Source organism: Schistocerca serialis, chromosome 1, assembly GCF_023864345.2.
Source record: "Schistocerca serialis cubense isolate TAMUIC-IGC-003099 chromosome 1, iqSchSeri2.2, whole genome shotgun sequence".
Lineage (NCBI taxonomy): Eukaryota > Metazoa > Arthropoda > Insecta > Orthoptera > Acrididae > Schistocerca > Schistocerca serialis.
In genome coordinates, this window is record NC_064638.1 from 929,262,792 (window position 1) to 929,280,948 (window position 18,157).

An 18,157-nucleotide genomic window follows, 5' to 3' on the forward strand; every position below is an offset into this window, starting at 1 on the left:
TATGACATACAACAGTAGTAGTAGCATTCTACGGTGTTCAGTTATGACTCTTGCTTCTGTTTGTGGGGTAGATCAACACCAGTGTATCCATAGATGACTTGGCGACCTCACCAACTACTGGAATTATTGTGTGGGGAGCTACTGGATATGACAACAGAACTGATCTAACACCTGTTGGAGGTATGCCGAATGCTAGCCAGTATGTGGCAAGAATGAGAAATTCCGTTCTCATACTCTTCATGACCAGGGATCTAAATGGCTTATTCCAGTAAGATAATGCAAGACGCCACACTGCAGTTCACATTACAGACACTTTGAGGAATGTATGGATTCTTGACTGACCTGTGCCATCCCCAGATTTATCACTTACAGAGCATGCGTGGGATGTGCTGGAAAGACAGATACAGGGGTTTGACAAAAATATGGAAGCATCATGAGAAATGTGTGCTTGAACATAACTGGAGAAGCTAGCCAAGCCTGCAGGTTGTACTGTTGTATTTGACCATGAATGGCATCTTTGAAATGTGCTCAATACGTTGCAAATGTCAGTCATGTCGTGACAGTGTTCTTCACAGCTGAGTCCACTACTCAGGAACACTCATCTTCAATAATTTGCCAGCAAACATAAAAAATTTAGTTACAAATAAAGATCAGTTTAAAAGGAGCCTGAAAGACTTACTAGTGGCCAACTCCTTCTACTCCACTGACGAATTTTTTAACAGAAACAAATGATGTATTGTATATATTCATACTATTAGTATTGTTATTTCAGATTTATAAATAAAAAAAATTGACATGTTCCACATCCACAAGGATCTCTTTAGCGTGGATCTATGGAACGAAAAACTAATCTAATCTAATCAGAGATGAATTACATCAGAGATAAATTACTTCAAACATGTGCAAATTTTTGGTGCCTGTATGGTAGATACTTGTATTGTGGATGCTTTTGTAACCAAGGTAGCTGAAATGTTTGGTGTTTCAAGATGTTCCATATCAGAGATTTATATCACATACAGGGAAAGCAGAAAAACATCATTCTCTAATTCACAATGAGGATGAAAGTGTGTGTCACCTGATTGTGATGGACATTCACTGTAGAGGACTGATGAAACATAAAGGACAACAGCTGCAAAAGTAACTGCAGAACTGAATTTTGCTTTTGTGAAACCAGTCATCACCAAAACAACATGAAGGGAGCTGAATAAGCTCAGAATTACAGGGAAAGCCAGAATTCCAAAACTACACACCAGTGATACAAATACCAGTAATAGGAAAACATGGTCCCAAAATCATAAAACCTGACATATGGAGCAATGGAAGAAAGCTATTAGGTCAGATGAGTCATGTTTCACATAATCTCCAACTTCTTGGCAATTTTATGTCCCAAGAGTGAAATATGGTGGGGATACAATGATGATTTGGGCAGCCATATTGTGGTATTCCATGGGCCCATGGATGCTCTAAAAGGTCACATTACTGCCTAGGATTATTTGACCATTGTGGCTGATCATGTACATTTCTTGATATGGTATTTGTCAATTGACATATTTCTGTAAAAAGTGCATTTATATAGCATTACAGGTTAGTAATGTACTGATTATTTCTATTTTAGGAAGTGCTCTATAGTAGAGATGGAACTGTTCAGAAAGAAAAAACTTCTTTTCTGCACTTCCAATGTTAGGTGCTTGCTTGTTATAATGCCCAACTCTTCCTCAACCTTCCCAGACTTCTTCAGCCTACCAGATTACAATTCGTCTTTGTAAGGTAGTTGAGATACCCACTCCATTTTCTTCTGTTGTGTTCAATTTCGTTTCTAACAACAAATGAATTTAATTACTTGTTAATCTATCTACTCTGGCACAGTCTTTCGCAGCCCTAAGAAAGCTCATTTCAGCTGCCAGGATTTTACTTTCTTGTCATTTGCAAATGATCCACATCTCACTTCCATAGAGTGATGCTGAGATAGTCATTACCATATGAAACTTCATTTTTATTATATTTTGTGTCTTGTTTATAAAGTACTGGTGCCTGTTAAAGTTCCACAAATGTTTCCAATTTTTTCTAATTTCTTGTCTACATTGTTATCATACTTGCATGTGCTATTACATCCAAGATAATTAAAATTGCTGACCTGTTTCTCTACTGTATTGTTCACCACTGTTTTTGTTCTTATTGGGTCATATCCTACAACAGCCATGGTTTTAGTTTCCCTTACACATATAGTCATGTTGTAGTCTCTAGCTATTTTAATAAGAGGTTAAATTGCTTTTTGCATGTCTTGGTCTTTATCCACTGTGTAACTTTAGTTTAAAAGCAAATTCATAACTGCACTCTGTTGGATACTGCTTCTTGGATTAGATTGTCAACAGGTATTTGTATCAGTATATTTCATTGCTTTATTTGGCAGCTTCTTTAGATTGTAGTTTATAGCACTTTACCTTCTAGAAAGTGGCAACGTGGAGTAGTATTATATTTAGTGAATATCTCTGTTACTTTTGTATCCATCGGAATCGTTGACAAATGCTTCACAGTGCATAATTGTACTGTGTGGCTGTAGCAAATATTTTTAATTGTAAGTGTATTTTTGTGGTTAACATAGACATTATTGGTGTAAATGTGGGCAATGAAATGAATATGTGCACTAACTTACATCAAGCTGATACAAAAGACAGTATTTCACAAATTTTTCTATGCTTCACATCTATATTTTCTGGATAATTGTGATATACCAGGTTTCCCAAATGCCTAGGGTCAAAATTATACAGGTGATATAGGACCCTAAACTTTTCAGATAAGGAGACAATAGTTAGACATAAAAATTTCATTTAGTTTGAGGGCTTGAATGAGAAATGTGAGAGAATCAGGGCTGGTGTAAGGTGCAAGTGGCATAAGCCTACACTTGGGGTGCCAAGCTGAGACAGAAAATATTCTGCCTGTAAGATTTGCAGTATGTAATGATTAAGAGAAGTGCTGACTTCGCAGTTAATTCAGAGTGAAATACAAAAGGGAAAGTCCATGATATCACCCATCATTGTTCAGATGTGCCAACTTTCATTGCATTTCACTGAGTTGGAGAAGACAATCACAATTTTAGTCATTTAAGTGTGACATTTACGAAGGGAGGTGAAGTTTAAACTTTTTGCTTGGCACTGCTTGTTTCTGTTTACGTGTGTTTTACTTTATATTAATGATGGAAGAGATTCATTAAGGAGATGACACAATTACCTAAATGCAATCCTGAACAGCTACTGACAAAAGCAGTGTGACTTTAATGAAAGACACATATTGTAACACATTTTTGGAGAGTAGGTAGTTTAATAAACCATGTTGTGACTCCATCATCAACTAATCTTTATAATTTATTAACATCTGATCAGTTTTATGAGACTCAAAAAGTTGGGAAGAAAACATAACAAAGTAGAATCACATAATAAAGCAGGGTTATGGCACTGAAACAGCAATTAAAACAATTAAGCAGCAATACAAGTACTAAAAAGAACTACTTACAGAAAAAGTAAACTGTGATGCTTGTGTGACACAAAATAATATAAACAACTTCATGTTAACAACCACTTAATGTTGTGAGATAACATCCATCATCAATAAACAAATCTGTCATACTATTCATTCACAACTACACTTATCTTCCTTTACTGCGATGTGCGCACTGAGCAATTTCATATTACACAAGACTTTAAAATTGATTACACTGATGAAAAATGCTAAAAGAAACTTATGACTTGCAGAGTACTAGGAAGAAATTTATCTCTTCTTTATCTAATGTTAAAAGTTCACAACCCAAGGGTTGAGCAAACAAAATGCCTTTATCTCAGACCATATGTTTTTGAGGCCATGCTTCATAGCATTTCAAGCAGTCTGAAAGTGCTGCATTGTAACCAATCTTTGATTTATATTCAAATAAAATAAGTTAAGATACTGCCACCATAGTGAAGTATAGTTCACAGTCACTTAAATTTTAATATAATATATGAACCACCATATGTTGAATTCTCTTTAGAGGAATTAGTATTTGAAAAACTACTATTCAAAGCATATCTCATATATGCAAATAAAATAAGCCATCAAATAAGACAACCACTCAGACCTTCCTTACTATTTTTCAATGACAAAATCTATCCAATCTTGGACTTACGATTCCAGTGATTAAAACATATCTCATCAATCATCACCTATGGGTATTACAAAAACATCTCCATTATATTTGTACCAGAAAATGTTGAGAATCGTTGTGATAATTATGTCACAATTAAACTGCCATTCTGACATGCTGATAAAAATGTGAGAACTTCAGAAATTGTGTAACACTTAACAGCATGCTCATCATCCGTTTTCTGAAATAACAAGTATAAGATTATGTAATCTCTTCTTGAATGAATGATGGAAGGGATGTGTGCACCTGGCCAGAGAAAAATTCATAGATGCGAAATCCTTGCTGTTGGTTTAACACTAAAGACAATGAATTAGTCTGTCAGAAAGAAAAAATAAAAACATTCTTAGATGGTTGGATCTCTCCCTCTCTCTCCCCTTCAATCTAGGCACCAGCTCAGTGGCTAGTACATCTGACCTGTCGATCTCAGACTTGTATACTAAGAGTGGCTGCACAGAGGGTTTGCACACAATATATTTGCATGAAGAGATACAATGCAGGCTGAAAACATTACCAAGTAGTTGGACAAAAGTAGATTACACCCGCCTATAAAAAGGGAAGCAGAGGTGATCCACAAAACTATCACCCATGCCTATGTGAGCTGAGGCTTTCTGGGCATATATACTGTTTGAAGGGTTCTCAGGTGTCTAGCCAGATACGATCATTGAATGCCCAAGATATTTTGGAGAATAACCATTCTGCCATAATCAGGTGTTCCTGATGGAATGGTCTGTCTGCTCTTCCTTGAAGGTCCAGGTGTGATTCCGCACGTCAACAAAGTGCGGCGTGTCTGATGGTGGGGGCAAACAGAGGCTGCAGTAGATGGGGGGTGGGGAAGTGCAGTACCTCTTCAGCATCCATGGCAGAATGATCTCACATCCACTTGCACCGTTGCTTTTTGATAGGGCTTAGTGTTGGTTCCCAGGCCTTACTGAGTTGGTAACCAGTGATCCTGTTGATGGGGTTGTCTATTACATGAATTTCTATGGCCTCTTTGAAGATGCAGTCCCAGTAGTTATTTGTATAGCCCAGTACTTTTGTCTCGTCATAATTTGCTGTGTGTCCAGAGTTTATGCAAGTTCTGCTAGGGCAGACTGGGTTGGTTGGCCTAGGCAGGTAGCAATGGTGTTCTTTGCATCAACCTTCCGCTGACATAGGCTGATATAGGATTTGCCACAGCCGCACAGAATTTTGTATATGCCCACTTTTTTTAGGCCAACATTGTCTTTCATCATTTCTAGTATAAGGTGCATATCTTATCTGGTGGTCAGGAGACTGTGTCAATCCCTTGTTGTCTCAGTAGTCTCCCTATTTTGGATAACACATTGACAGCAAAAGATAGAAATGCCAGGCCTTTTTTCTCTTCTTGTGTTTGTTCTTCATCTTGGTCACTACTGTGCTTCTGTTGTCAGAAGGCCCTTTGGATTTGGTACTTGCCATATCCATTCTTGCGGAACACAGTGTCCAGGAGTTTGAATTCCATTGGTAGGTTCTGTCCATCCAAGATCATATGTGCTCTGTGTACCAGCCTGTTAAACACCACTTTCAGCTGAGCCAGATGGTGGCAGCTGGAAGCATGTAAGTCAATACACACTGTGTCCTAGTGAGTCATCTGACCTGTGCTGCACCAGGACATCAAGAAAGGATAGTTGTCCATCTTTCTCAATTTTCATGGTGAACAGTATGTTATTATGGATGGAATTTAGAGGTTTTAGAAATATTTGTAGTTCATCCTTTCCATGTGGCCAGATTACAAATGTGTCATCCACACATTGGAAGAAACATGTAGACTTCAGTTCAGTGGTTTCCAGGGCTACTTCTTTGAAACTCCATGAATAGGTTGGCTACCACCAGAGAGAAATGGCTCCCTATGGTTACTCCATTGGCCTGCTCATAGTATTGGCCATTGAAGACAAAGTAGGTTGATTTTAATGCATGCCTGTCACTCCATTGGCCTGCTCGTAGTATTGGCCATTGAAGACAAAGTAGGTTGATTTTAATACATGCCTGTAAAGTTGTGTCAGTTCTGCCCCAAGTTTCTCACTGAATAAGTTGTGGAATCTTCCAGGGGGACTCATGTAAATGGTGACATGACATCACAGCTGACCACGATTTGGATTCTTGTAAGTTAGCTCCTTCAGGTGGCCAATCAAGTCTGTCAAATTATGGATGTGGTGCACACATATGCCTATAAAGGGTTGTAGCAGCCTCACCAGATGCTGTGCTGGGAGTACATCGGTGGCCCTATGTTGCTAACTATAGATCGCATCCAAACTTTGTGGGTGTTTGGAAGGCCATATATCCTCAGTGCTATCACCGAGCATTGTCAAAGACTGTTGATGTCCTTATCCTTGAACACACCATTTTTCAGCAAGTTGGAGGTACTTAGTATACAATAAAATGCATGGTCACACACACTGCCTGTACCTACATGCTTCCATGTGCCACCATCCACCGCAGCTTAATGGAGTGCTTAACACCTTGGTACATAGAGCACATATAATCTTGGACGAACAGAACCTATCTCTGGAATTCCAAAACCTGAAGACTGTGTTCTGCAAGAATGGATATGGCAAGCACCAAATCCAAAGGGCATTCCAACAACAGAAGCACAACAGTGACCAAGATGAAGAACAAATGCAAGAAAAGAAAAAAAGCCTGGTGTTTCTACCTTTTGCAGTCAACATGTCATCCAAAAGCAACACGAGACCAACACAGTCTTCTGACCACTGGCTAAGATGTGTGCCTTACTAGGAACACTAAAAGACAATGTTGACCTCAAGAAAGTGCGTGTATACAAAATTCCATGCAACTGTGGCAAACCCTATATTGGCCAAACAGTTCATGTGGTGCAAGATTGATGCAAAGAAAACCAGCACCACACCTGCCGAAGCCAACCAAGCCAACCAGCCATAGCAGAACATTGCATAAATACTGGGCACACAGCGAATTATGATGAGACAAAAGTACTGCGCCTCCAGAAATAACTACTGGGACTGCATCTTCAAAGAGGCCATAGAAATTTACATAACAGACAACCTTGTTAGCAGGGACACTGGTTACCAACTAAGTAAAGCCTGGGAACCAATACTAAGCTCTATCAAGAAGCAACGGTGCAGCCAGACATGAGATCATTTCGTCGTGGCTGCCAAACAAGGATATACTGTGGGTGCACCCGTCATCTACCGCAGTCTCTGTTTCCCCCTCCACCGGATACACCAAGCACCATCAGCACACAGAATCACACCTGGACCCACAAAGGATAAATACTAGTGGCAGAGAGTATACAGACCATTGCATCAACACTACCTGATGATGGCAGAACGGTTATTCAACAAAATATAATGAACATTTGATAATCGTATCTGATTGGATAACCAAGAACCCTTCAAACATCATCCATACTCTTTCATGTCCATCTGCTGTATAATTTTAGGACACATAATAAGCTCAAAAACTGCACCTTTCCCAAATGATATCCTGAAGCTACAGATCAAGGCAACCAAGTTAATGCAGTATTTCTTTATTTCCGAAAAGCATGTTTATTAGCAAAAGTATTATCAAGTGGGTTAATATATAACATTTGTGAACGGATTGAGAATTTCATGCTTGAGAGAACACAACTTGTCACTTTCAATGAAGAGCCAATGAAAGCAGAAGTGACTTCAGGCATGCCACAGAGAAGTGTATTGGGACTGTGGTGTCGATAGGTCACATCGACCACATAAACCATGGTCTTTGAACTCTAACTGCTTGGATGAGCTGTCAAGTTAATGTAGCAGTCAGCCTTTGTACCTTGTACAGTGTACACGTGTATTTTTCTTTGTGCTGAAATATATGTATGTATGTATAGACATTTATGGGAACATGTTTCCAGAATCAGATTTTCACTCTGCAGCGGAGTGTGCACTGACATGAAACTTCCTGGCAGATTAAATCTGTGTGCCGGGCCGAGACTCGAACTCGGGACCTTTGCCTTTGGCGAGCAAGTGCTTGGGTAGCTCAGTTGGTAGAGCACTTGCCTGCCAAAGGCAAAGGTCCTGAGTTCGAGTCTCAGCCTGGCACACAGTTTTAATCTGCCAGGAAGTTTCATTTATGGGAACAGTTTGTTGCGTATACAGTTATCCGTATTCCCGTTTCCCATATTGGTGACCCCGAAGTTTCTGTCTCCTGCAACTTCCGCACCATCTGTGTGAAATCAACAGGTTTTACGTTTGATGCCATGGCTGCCTCATCCAACGTTTTATACGAGGATTTGGAGGCTCAGCTACTACTACCAGGCCACTCCAATCCTCTGCCAATGGTTGTTTCGCCCCTAACTGACAGTGATTTGCGATCTCCAACAAAGTTAACCTCAAACTTTGTAGCTCTACAACGGCTGAGTGTTACGCCATTACCTCAAACAATGGACTCAGGTTTCATGTCACCGGACTGTGCATACCAACATGTGAAAGGTTAAGTGGACAATTTCCAGAATCAGGTAATGATCAATCGCTCAAGTAGTGTTCAAAGGGACCCAAATTCACACACGTGCTTTGATCCTCTAAGCGCCGCAACATCGGTTACCGTAGCGCCATGTGCAACACTGCCATTAATGCAAAACGCACACGTGGTCAACTGCTATAAAGCTATGCCAGTTTTGCCTTCCTCACAATTTAATAACAGACATTTTTATACATGAAGTTTGCCAGACTCAAGCAACAGATCTGTCGCCCAGTTTCTCGACCACGTGAGTTTGAGCACACCCTACGACGCTTGGCCATCCAGGAACGTTGTACCACGACAATGTTATCGCCAGCAGGTTTCCCCAGTGATTTATGGTCCTAACACATGGGCTGCATTTACGATGCACACAAAAAACTCTCGCTGTTGCCACACCGACTACCAAACCAACCCTCCCCTACCCCAGCCCCCCTCCCTCACGGTGGCCCCCGATTCTGACCGTACAGCCGCTCACTCCTTCCGCAGTACTGTCTGCGCCTGCTGCGCCGGCCTTCCACGTCATTTCTGAGGTGTACAATTTAGGTACTGTGCCTTTAACCTCCAGTCCAGTTTATGGGCCTACCTCATGTGCCGCTCATCTGTTCGTTCCCACGGTACCGACAATGCCTGCCTCATCGTGCTTCCATGACTCATCAGGGACATTGCAATGGGCTATTGTTCAGGACATGTTTGCTGGTAACATGCCCACACCAGTAGTGGCAGGTCACAGGACAGCAGGCTTTCGAAGATGTGCCGAAGCCACCCTCATCCCCCCCCATCCCCGGGTGTCTGTCAAAGCTACCTCCTTTATATGAGGACAACCCCGTTTCATGGTTCGCACTTGTGGAGCACCTTCTAGAGTTACATCAGGTGACTGACAACAACTCTAAATTTCTATGTCTCATCACGCACCTCCATGACCACTCAGGCAGGGCTTGTTCCGCCTCTACGCCATTTACACCACCGGGCAGTACTCGTTCGCTCTCTCCTCTTTCCGAGCACTCAAGATTCGCACATGCACCATACATCCCGGTTTACATTCCAGAACAGATAAACAAGAACAAACCTCCTCCACTGTCACAGTCACTGCCACCACCACATCTGGCTCATCCACACTGTTGGTACCACAAGATTTTCGGGGATGAGGCCAAGAAGTGCAGATTACCTTGCTGGCACCCAAACGCCGACTGCAGGATCCAAAAGACACTGAGTCCTGCAGGGAACTTCACAGGCGTCCTCAAACATTGCATTCCATTCACTTGCCCTCTCAGCCGAGCAGTCATTTATACGTGACCTACATTTTGTTGCGGCTTGCTTTCCTAGTCGACACAGGTGCTGACATGTCCTTCATACCTACATCATTGGATCCTCCCATTTTTTCACCAACGAAGTCGCTTCTATGCACTGTGAACGAATCAACATTACAAACTGTCAGCTCTGCTAAAGTTATGGTGCAGCTATCTCCTTCACTACGTTTCCCGGGGACTTTTTACATCACCAACATTGACGAACCAATTCTCGACATGGATTTCTTGTCCCATTACAAACTCTCCCTGAATATAGTCCAAGGTTCAGTGCTACACCACCCCTCTGACACTCAGATACCATGCTCAGGCAATTCTACTCATCGTCCCGTCACCAATTTACTGTTAGAGTACAATGCAGCGGCGCAAATCTGTCAGCAAAACGACGATTTGAAACAGCACATTGCTCACACTTTCGACGAACTCACCGTGGCTCTACCTCACTGCTGCAACTGCAATCCACAGTTCCTTCACCTGATCGACCTTCATCAGCAGACACCAGCATGGACACTAATCAGGGTAGTTCAAAAACATTCAATGCGTGTGACGATTCACGTTCAGTGATCTCTGCAACTGCCACACACATGCAGTGCCATGTGTTTCAAACAGTGCTTCTAATGACAGTTGTGCGTGTGATGCGAACACACCCACCATGCAGGCAGCCGCTCCGCGTGTTGGTAAACATTCCCCCTCTGTCGCGCACCAACTATGTGATTCGGCAGCCATCGCTGTTCCCCGCGCGACACTAATGCCTCTCTCACCCATGCCGGTTACTCAAGGCAAAGCTAACAACAGACAGTCGCTGCGCGCCCTGATCCGCTCCATGCTGGGTGCACAGCTGACCTCTCCAAACAAGGGCACACCACACTCATGTAATAGGCATGTGGCTTTCGTGCAGCTTTTTCCCACTGAGTTATGCCTCCCACTCGGTTATGCCTCATCACACCCCACTCGTCCCAAAGCTTCACGTCAGGACACTAACATTACTCAGCCTCGTGTGTAGTTCTCAGTCTCTTCCGTCACTGATGGAATGATACACAAGATAATGCCGCCCAGGCTGAGATGGAGCTTCCAGTTGTGCGCCTGCTGCCTCGCACTACTCACTCCAACGTCAACGCCCACATGACCTCCCCTCAGGCCTCACATCACAGGCCATATTCCGTACTGCGGGGGAGGGGGGGGGGCCTGTATGGTGTCGATAGGTCACATCGACCACGTAAACCATGATATTTGAACTCTAACTGCTCTGATGAGCCACCATGTTAATGTAACAGTCAGCCTTTGTACCTTGTATAGTGTATCTTTCTTTGTGCTGAAATATATGTATGAATAGACATTTAGGGGAACAGGCAATATAAATAGTAATGTCAGACTTCTTGCATATGATTCAGTTATCTGTAAAGAAATACTGTGTAAAAAGAAGAAGAAGAAAAAGAACAGGAAGAAAATATACCATTTAACCTTGGTAAGATTTCAAAGTTGTGCAAAGATTGGAAACTTGCTTTAAATGTGTATAGCATTGTATAATTACAATATCAATGAGGCACTTATGGAATCAGTCAACTTTTGCATCTCCTGCATACCTGGTTGTAATTATTTGTGGGAATATGGATTGGAAGGATCATATAGGATCAACTGTATGTGATGGACTTCAGTTCATTGATAGGATAGTGGAAAATGTGCAGTCAGGATACAAATAAACTGCTAACAAAACACTTATGTGATCATATCAAATAATACTAACACAGTATTTTTAATGTGTATGGATTAGGAGAGCACAAATGACCATATATTTATTTGAAATAAGAAGCACCATCTTAGAAATGCTCAGAAACCTGTACCGTTAGAGATTTCAAGATAGAAGCCAACTATAATGTGAAAGCCTATTTACAAAGTTCCAATGATGACCATTCAGTGTGAAGTCTAGGAAAGTAGCATAGTACCATATGCATCACTCCAGTAGAAGTAGCAAGGACTACATTAGATTGGTTAAAGCATGTCAGAGGCATTCAAGTAGTAATTTTTCCCACACTCTATATATGAATGGAACAGAAACAGACTGTGCTATAGTATAATATGATGTAACCCTCTCCTGTTCACTTCACAATGGTTTGCCGAGGATGGATGTAGATGTTATCATAGTCTCTGATGCAGATTAAAAATATATATGAAGCTACAAAGAAAGGCAGAATGTAAGAACAATGAAGAGCAGCATATTAAATCAAGCAACAAGTTCTGAATCTTGGAAAATGAAGGTTATGCAGCCATAGCTGAAAGAGGCAATTTTTTAATAAAGATACTTACGTAAATAGCACAAGATTTTGCAGGCATGAAGAAATTAATAAAAAATAAAACAGAAAATTTTTATGGCTGTAAGCAGTTTCAGTCCCTAAGCCAGCACCAGACAGGCAGTGCTATTGTGACTTATGATCCATCTGGAGATTTTTTACATTAATCTTCTTAGTTGAAGGTGCAGTTCATGGTCAACTTCAAACTGATCTTCAGCCTGGATAAAATGCCACAGTGTGATTAGCTATCTGATGATAATTTAAACATAAAAACTCATCGCAGCTGTAAAAGTTTACAGTTGGAACTGAAAACAAACTTGGATTATAATAAGTTACAATTACTGATGTACCACCGTCATAGGGATAACTTTAAAAAATCATACAATATGATAAATTACACAAAATTATTTGTAATTTTTTTGAGAGGACACAAGAATATACAATCAATGTCAAAAAAGGAAACCACACAGAAACATACCTTGTGTGGACACCACATTTCATCGATTAAGATGGCACTGACTACAAGTAGCAATATAGACAAAAATGTCTAAACATCCCAATGTTTATTCATATGTTTATATAGTGTAAGACATGATTCTGGGACCAAAGATAATTTGTAAAAAAAAAATAATGACACTCTGGAAACAATGGCATCCAAAATGTAAGAAAGTAAAGGCACCTGGAGATGATTGCATTTTTACATCAATATCTATACTCTGCAAACCACTGTGATGTGCATGACAGAGAGTACATCCAATTGTACCAGTTATTAGTGTTTCTTCCTGTTGCATTCATGTATGGAGCACAAGAAGAATGATTGTTTGAATGCCTCTGTGTGTTCAGTTCCTATGTGAGTGATATGTAAGGGGATGTAGTATATCCATAGAGTAATCATTTAAAGCCAGTTATTGAAATTTTGTTAATAAACTTTCTTGGGATAGTTTACATCTGTCTTCAAGAGTCTGCCAGTTCAGTTACTTCAGTATCTTTGTGACACTCTCCTATGGATTAAAAAAAAACTGTGACCATTCACACTGGCCTTCTCTGTATACCTTCAATATACCCTGTTAGTCCTATCTGGTACGAGTCCCACACAGTTGAGCAATACTCTAGGATAGGATGTGATGTGATTTGCAGGCAATCTCTTTTCTAGACTGATTCACTTCCCCAGTATTTTACCAATAAACTGAAGTCTAGCACCTGCTTTACCCACAACTGAGCCTATGTGATCAGTCCATTTCATATCCATACAAAGTGTTACACCCAGGTATTTTACGAGTTTGTCAATTCCAACAGTGACTCATTGATATTATAGTCATAGGATCTATGTTCTTTCATTTGGTGAAGTGCAAAATTTTACATTTCTGAACATTTAGAACAATTTCCCACTTTCTGCACTATGTTAAAATCTTATCAAGATCCAACTGAATATTTATGCAGCTTCTTTCAGGTAGTACTTCATTATAGATAATTGTATCATCTGCAGAAAGCCTGATTTTACTATTAATATCGTCTGCAAGATGATAATATACAACATGAAGAGCAAGGATCCCAACACACTTCATGGGGACACACCCAAAATTACTTCTACATCTGACAATGACTTTCCATCCAAGATACCATGCTGTATCCTCCCCACTAAAAAGTTCTCAAACAAGTCACAAATTTCTCTTGATACTCCATATGATCATAGTACTTTGGTCAATAAGCATAGGTGTTGTGCTGGGTCAAATGATTTTTGGAAATCAAGAAAACACTGCATCTACCTGGTTGCCTTGATCAAAAGCTTTCAGTACATCATTTGAGAAGGGTGTGAGTTGGGATTCACATGATCAATATTTTCGAAATCCATGCTGATTGGCATTCTGTTCAAGAATTCAATAGAAGTAGGAAAAGATGAAGCAAAAGTAATAGACAATTAACTTGCATAACTATTTACAAAATGCACAAGAAGGTGATTCCTCAGAACTGGAATGATTCTCCTTCACTTGAAAGAGGGCAAACAAGACGTAAAAATTTAAGGACCCATGAGCCTGTTTTGCACAATGAACACTGTGCTCTCTAAAATTATCATGAACCACACAGAAAAAAACATTATATTTTAATTAAGCAAAGCAACAGACTGACCTATGGATCATCTGCAAGCTAACAAAACTAGAGAAAAGAACATAAATTTAAAAAAAGTAAAAAACCTTTGAGAAACAGTCCACCGACTCAGTTTAAGTCAGTAAACTGAAGAATATGTATCTCAGTGATACAGCTTCCAAATTTCCATATCCTCAAACTAGGAAAATGAAGAAGGAACACACTTTAATGGAATATATCTGGACAACATTTGTTTTCCAGCTGACATTTTACAATTTTTCTTTGTTGCAGATAAACTGTGACCATGAAGGGAAAAATTAAATACAGCAAGTTTGTAAGTATGCCTGAAAATCAATTGTAATGATACTGAAATAATGCACAATGAAAACAGCAAAAAGAAAACAATAAATGTTAACAACAAAGTCATAGAACCTGTTGGTAAATTCCTGTAACCTTTTTATGGCAGTTGAGGACTACCATTTTCCACAGCAAAAGAAATAAACAGAACATTAAAACTAATATGGACGGCTATTCGTAAACTAAACAGTGTTTCAGAACTAAGTTTCCAGTGTCTCTGAAAAGTGAAGCTTACATTCAGAGTTGATTGCCAGTTTTGACTTGCAGCAGAGAGATGTAGAGTTTTAATCCAAAACCTATTTAAAAACTGAGGGTTTCTCAGCAAGCACTAGTGAGATAAAATCTGTGAAATATGAGGTGAAATAGCAAAACAAACAGATCAGACAGACCAGACAAATAAATTGTATGTGTACAAAGGAAGTTCTCTACAGGATTCCAAGAGATCAGGAAAGACTGAGGTGACCTGTAACAGGAAATGTGTAGTTGCCTTTGGAAAAACACAGGAGCAACATGGATACACATAGATGAAGACATACTACACAAAAATATGTAAAGGAGGCCTGTATCCAGCAGCAGACGTTCAATGGCCAATGATGATGCTGATGATGATGATGATGGGGGATGACGATATTGATATAGATATATATATATATATATAGAGAGAGAGAGAGAGAGAGAGAGAGAGAGAGAGAGAGAGACAGTTGAACCATGATCACAATTCAGGCTCTTCCTATTGAACCATGGGCCTTGCCATTAGTGGGGAGGCTTGCATGCCTCAGCAGTAGAGACAGCTGTACTGTTGGTGCAACCACAACAGAAGGCTGTCTGTAACATCAGCCATAACGGCCTTGCTGTGATGGTCCTATAAACAGCTGAAAGCGAGTGAAAACAACAGCCATAATTTTTGCCATGGGCATGCAGCTCTACTATATGGTTAAATGATGGAGGCATTCTCTTGGGTAAAATATTCCAGAGGTAAAATAGTCCCCAATTTAGATCTCCAGGTGGGGAACACTCAGGAGGATGTTATTGTCAGGAGAAATGAAACTGGCATTCTAAGGATAGGAGTGTGAAATGTCAGATCCCTTGATCGAGCAGGCAGGTTAGAAAATTAAAAAGGCAAATGGACAGGTTAAAGGCAGACATAGTGAGTGTTAGTGAAGTTTGGTGGCAGGAGGAACAGGACATCTGGTCAGGTGGATACAGGATTATAAATACAAAATCAAATAAGGGTAATGCAGGAGTAGATTTAATAATAAATAGAAAATAGGATCATGGATAAATTACTATCAACAGCACAGTGAACACATTATCGTAGCCGATACAGACACGGAGCCCACGCCCACCACACTAGTACAAGTTTACATGCCAACTAGCTCCACAGATGATGAAAAGATTGAAGAAATGTATGATGAGATAAAAGAAATTATTTTGATAGTTAAGGAAGACAAACATTTAATAGCCATGGGGAACTGGAATTCGATAGTAGGAAAAGAAAGAGAAGGGAAAATAACAGGTGAATATGGACTGGTGGAAGGAATGAAAGAGGAAGCCACCTGGTAGAATTTTGCACGAAGCATAATTTAACCATAGCTAACATATGATTTAAGAACCATGAAAGAAGGTTGTAAACTTGAAAGAGAGCTGGAGACACTAGAAGGGAAAGGAATACAGTAGCAGAAGGATGGCTAGTACTGAGAGATGAAATAGTGAAGGCAGCAGAGAATCGAGTAAGTAAAAAGATGAAGGCTAGTAGAAATCTTTGGGTAACACAAGAGATATTGAATTTAATTGGTGAAAGCAGAAAATATAAAAATGCGGTAAATGAAGCAGGCAAAAGGGAATAAGAAAATCTAAGAAATGAGACTGACAGTAAGTGCATAATGGCTAAGCAGGAATGGCTAGAGGACAAATGTAAGAATTTAGAAGCATTTGTTGCTAGGGGAAAGATAGATGCCACTTACACAAGCCCTCTCCCCAGTCAAGTTGCAGCACCAGTACAGAATAGTCAGCTGCTCCAATGTAGCTCTGCATTTGTAAATGTGTTCTGTACTACCTAACTATGAAGAAGGACATTGTCCAAAAGCTTAGCAACTTTTGTTGTTTACGTATTTATAGACTGTTCAACAGAGCCAAACACAGAATTGTTATCTGTGCTGCTTTCATTAGTTATATAGCACATAACATTCCATTATCATATTCAGATGTATAGGAAAGTAGTCTGCTGGACAATAATATTTGCCAATGAAAAGTTGACATTGCGGTCATAAAATACAAGTAAAGTAATGTGGAGAGCACCATAATTAAAAACAAAACAAGTAAAGTACCCCACAAAAAAAGGAAAAAAGAATCACACTTATGTTCAAGAACACCAGAACTTCGCACAGTTAATATTTAAATACACTAATTGTGGAGAGAAGGAAAGACAGTTCATTCTCATATTTATGAGATTATCACTGGACATTCTCAGCCACCTTGGAAGATGCAGTCCTCTGCTGTGAACAGTGCTTATACTATTGTCACATAAAACAGTTTGCTTTCTTCCAGCGAGATTTTAGGTGCTACTCAGTAGCCACAGTGAGATTATTCAGATGTTACAACAGACCTACCACACCTCACTAGGGAACTGCCCAGTCTGACAAGTCAAAAGCTGCCCTGAAATTTTTTATACAAGAAGAATACACTAAAAGAAACACAACGTAAAATTTTAGTTGCTAAGACACATTGCAAGAATTAAAAAAAAAAAAAATGTTGAAATTGCCAAATTCATAGCTTGCCAGGTGGCTGGGAAAATGTACACCTTTACCATAGCTATACAGAACAACATATGCACTATGCGGTGGGTACGTGCCCTTGGTTGGTGGCACGTTGGTAAACTGATAACACTGCACAGCATGATCGTAGTTTGTAAAGCAAATTTCAGTTTCCATTGATAGTTTCTCTGACACAGTTGGTCACAGTTACTATTCACTCAAATCTGCAACTCTTTTAATGTTTATAATAATTAGCAGTTGGCCTTGCGGTGCAGGTGCCATAGTTTCACAGTAATGTGGAATTCGATTAATTAGTTTTATCCTTGCAAGATGAAATATGAAGACCAGGGCATACAATTAAAACCATCTACTTCTCCTGAAGACCATGTATGTGTTATTTATTAGTTAATTTCTTGGTTATTCATTACAATGAAGCTGACATTTCTTTAGAAATTGTAGAAACATTAGAAGAAACATGAAATAACTCAGAGGGTTCTACAAGTCATGATTCAAACAATGACAGATGTGCTAATAAAAGTCCAGAACAAAAAACAGAGTGCCTTTGAAGCCCAAAGAAAACATGTATAGTAATAGATTTTAGCAAGAGATAAAATGCTGTAAATTTCTTAGTTAAATGAAGGAGGGAGAAAAATCTTAAACTTAAGCAATGTGCAAAGCCAGTTTTTTTTCGTAAAATCTGTACATGAACTGTTTAAC

At 39.7% G+C, this 18,157-nt stretch overlaps 1 protein-coding gene and 1 non-coding gene across 3 annotated transcripts in view; one reads left to right on the forward strand and one right to left on the reverse strand.

The window, feature by feature from the left end:
- Positions 1-3,701, reverse strand: part of LOC126412402 (serine protease svh-1-like) — a 467,630-nt gene extending 463,929 nt beyond the window's left edge. Inside the window, exon 1 of one of the 2 annotated variants that reach the window (XM_050081990.1) lies at positions 3,511-3,701. In XM_050081990.1, coding sequence (XP_049937947.1) covers positions 3,511-3,564 — 54 coding nt within the window. In that variant the 5' untranslated portion in view covers positions 3,565-3,701. The remainder of the gene's footprint in view (positions 1-3,510) is intronic. The other variant, XM_050082000.1, reaches the window with a different exon arrangement.
- Positions 3,702-8,161: 4,460 nt separating this feature from the next.
- On the forward strand, positions 8,162-8,236 carry Trnaw-cca (transfer RNA tryptophan (anticodon CCA)). The gene has a single exon. It is a non-coding gene; the product is annotated as a tRNA-Trp (tRNA).
- The last annotated feature ends 9,921 nt before the right edge of the window (positions 8,237-18,157 follow it).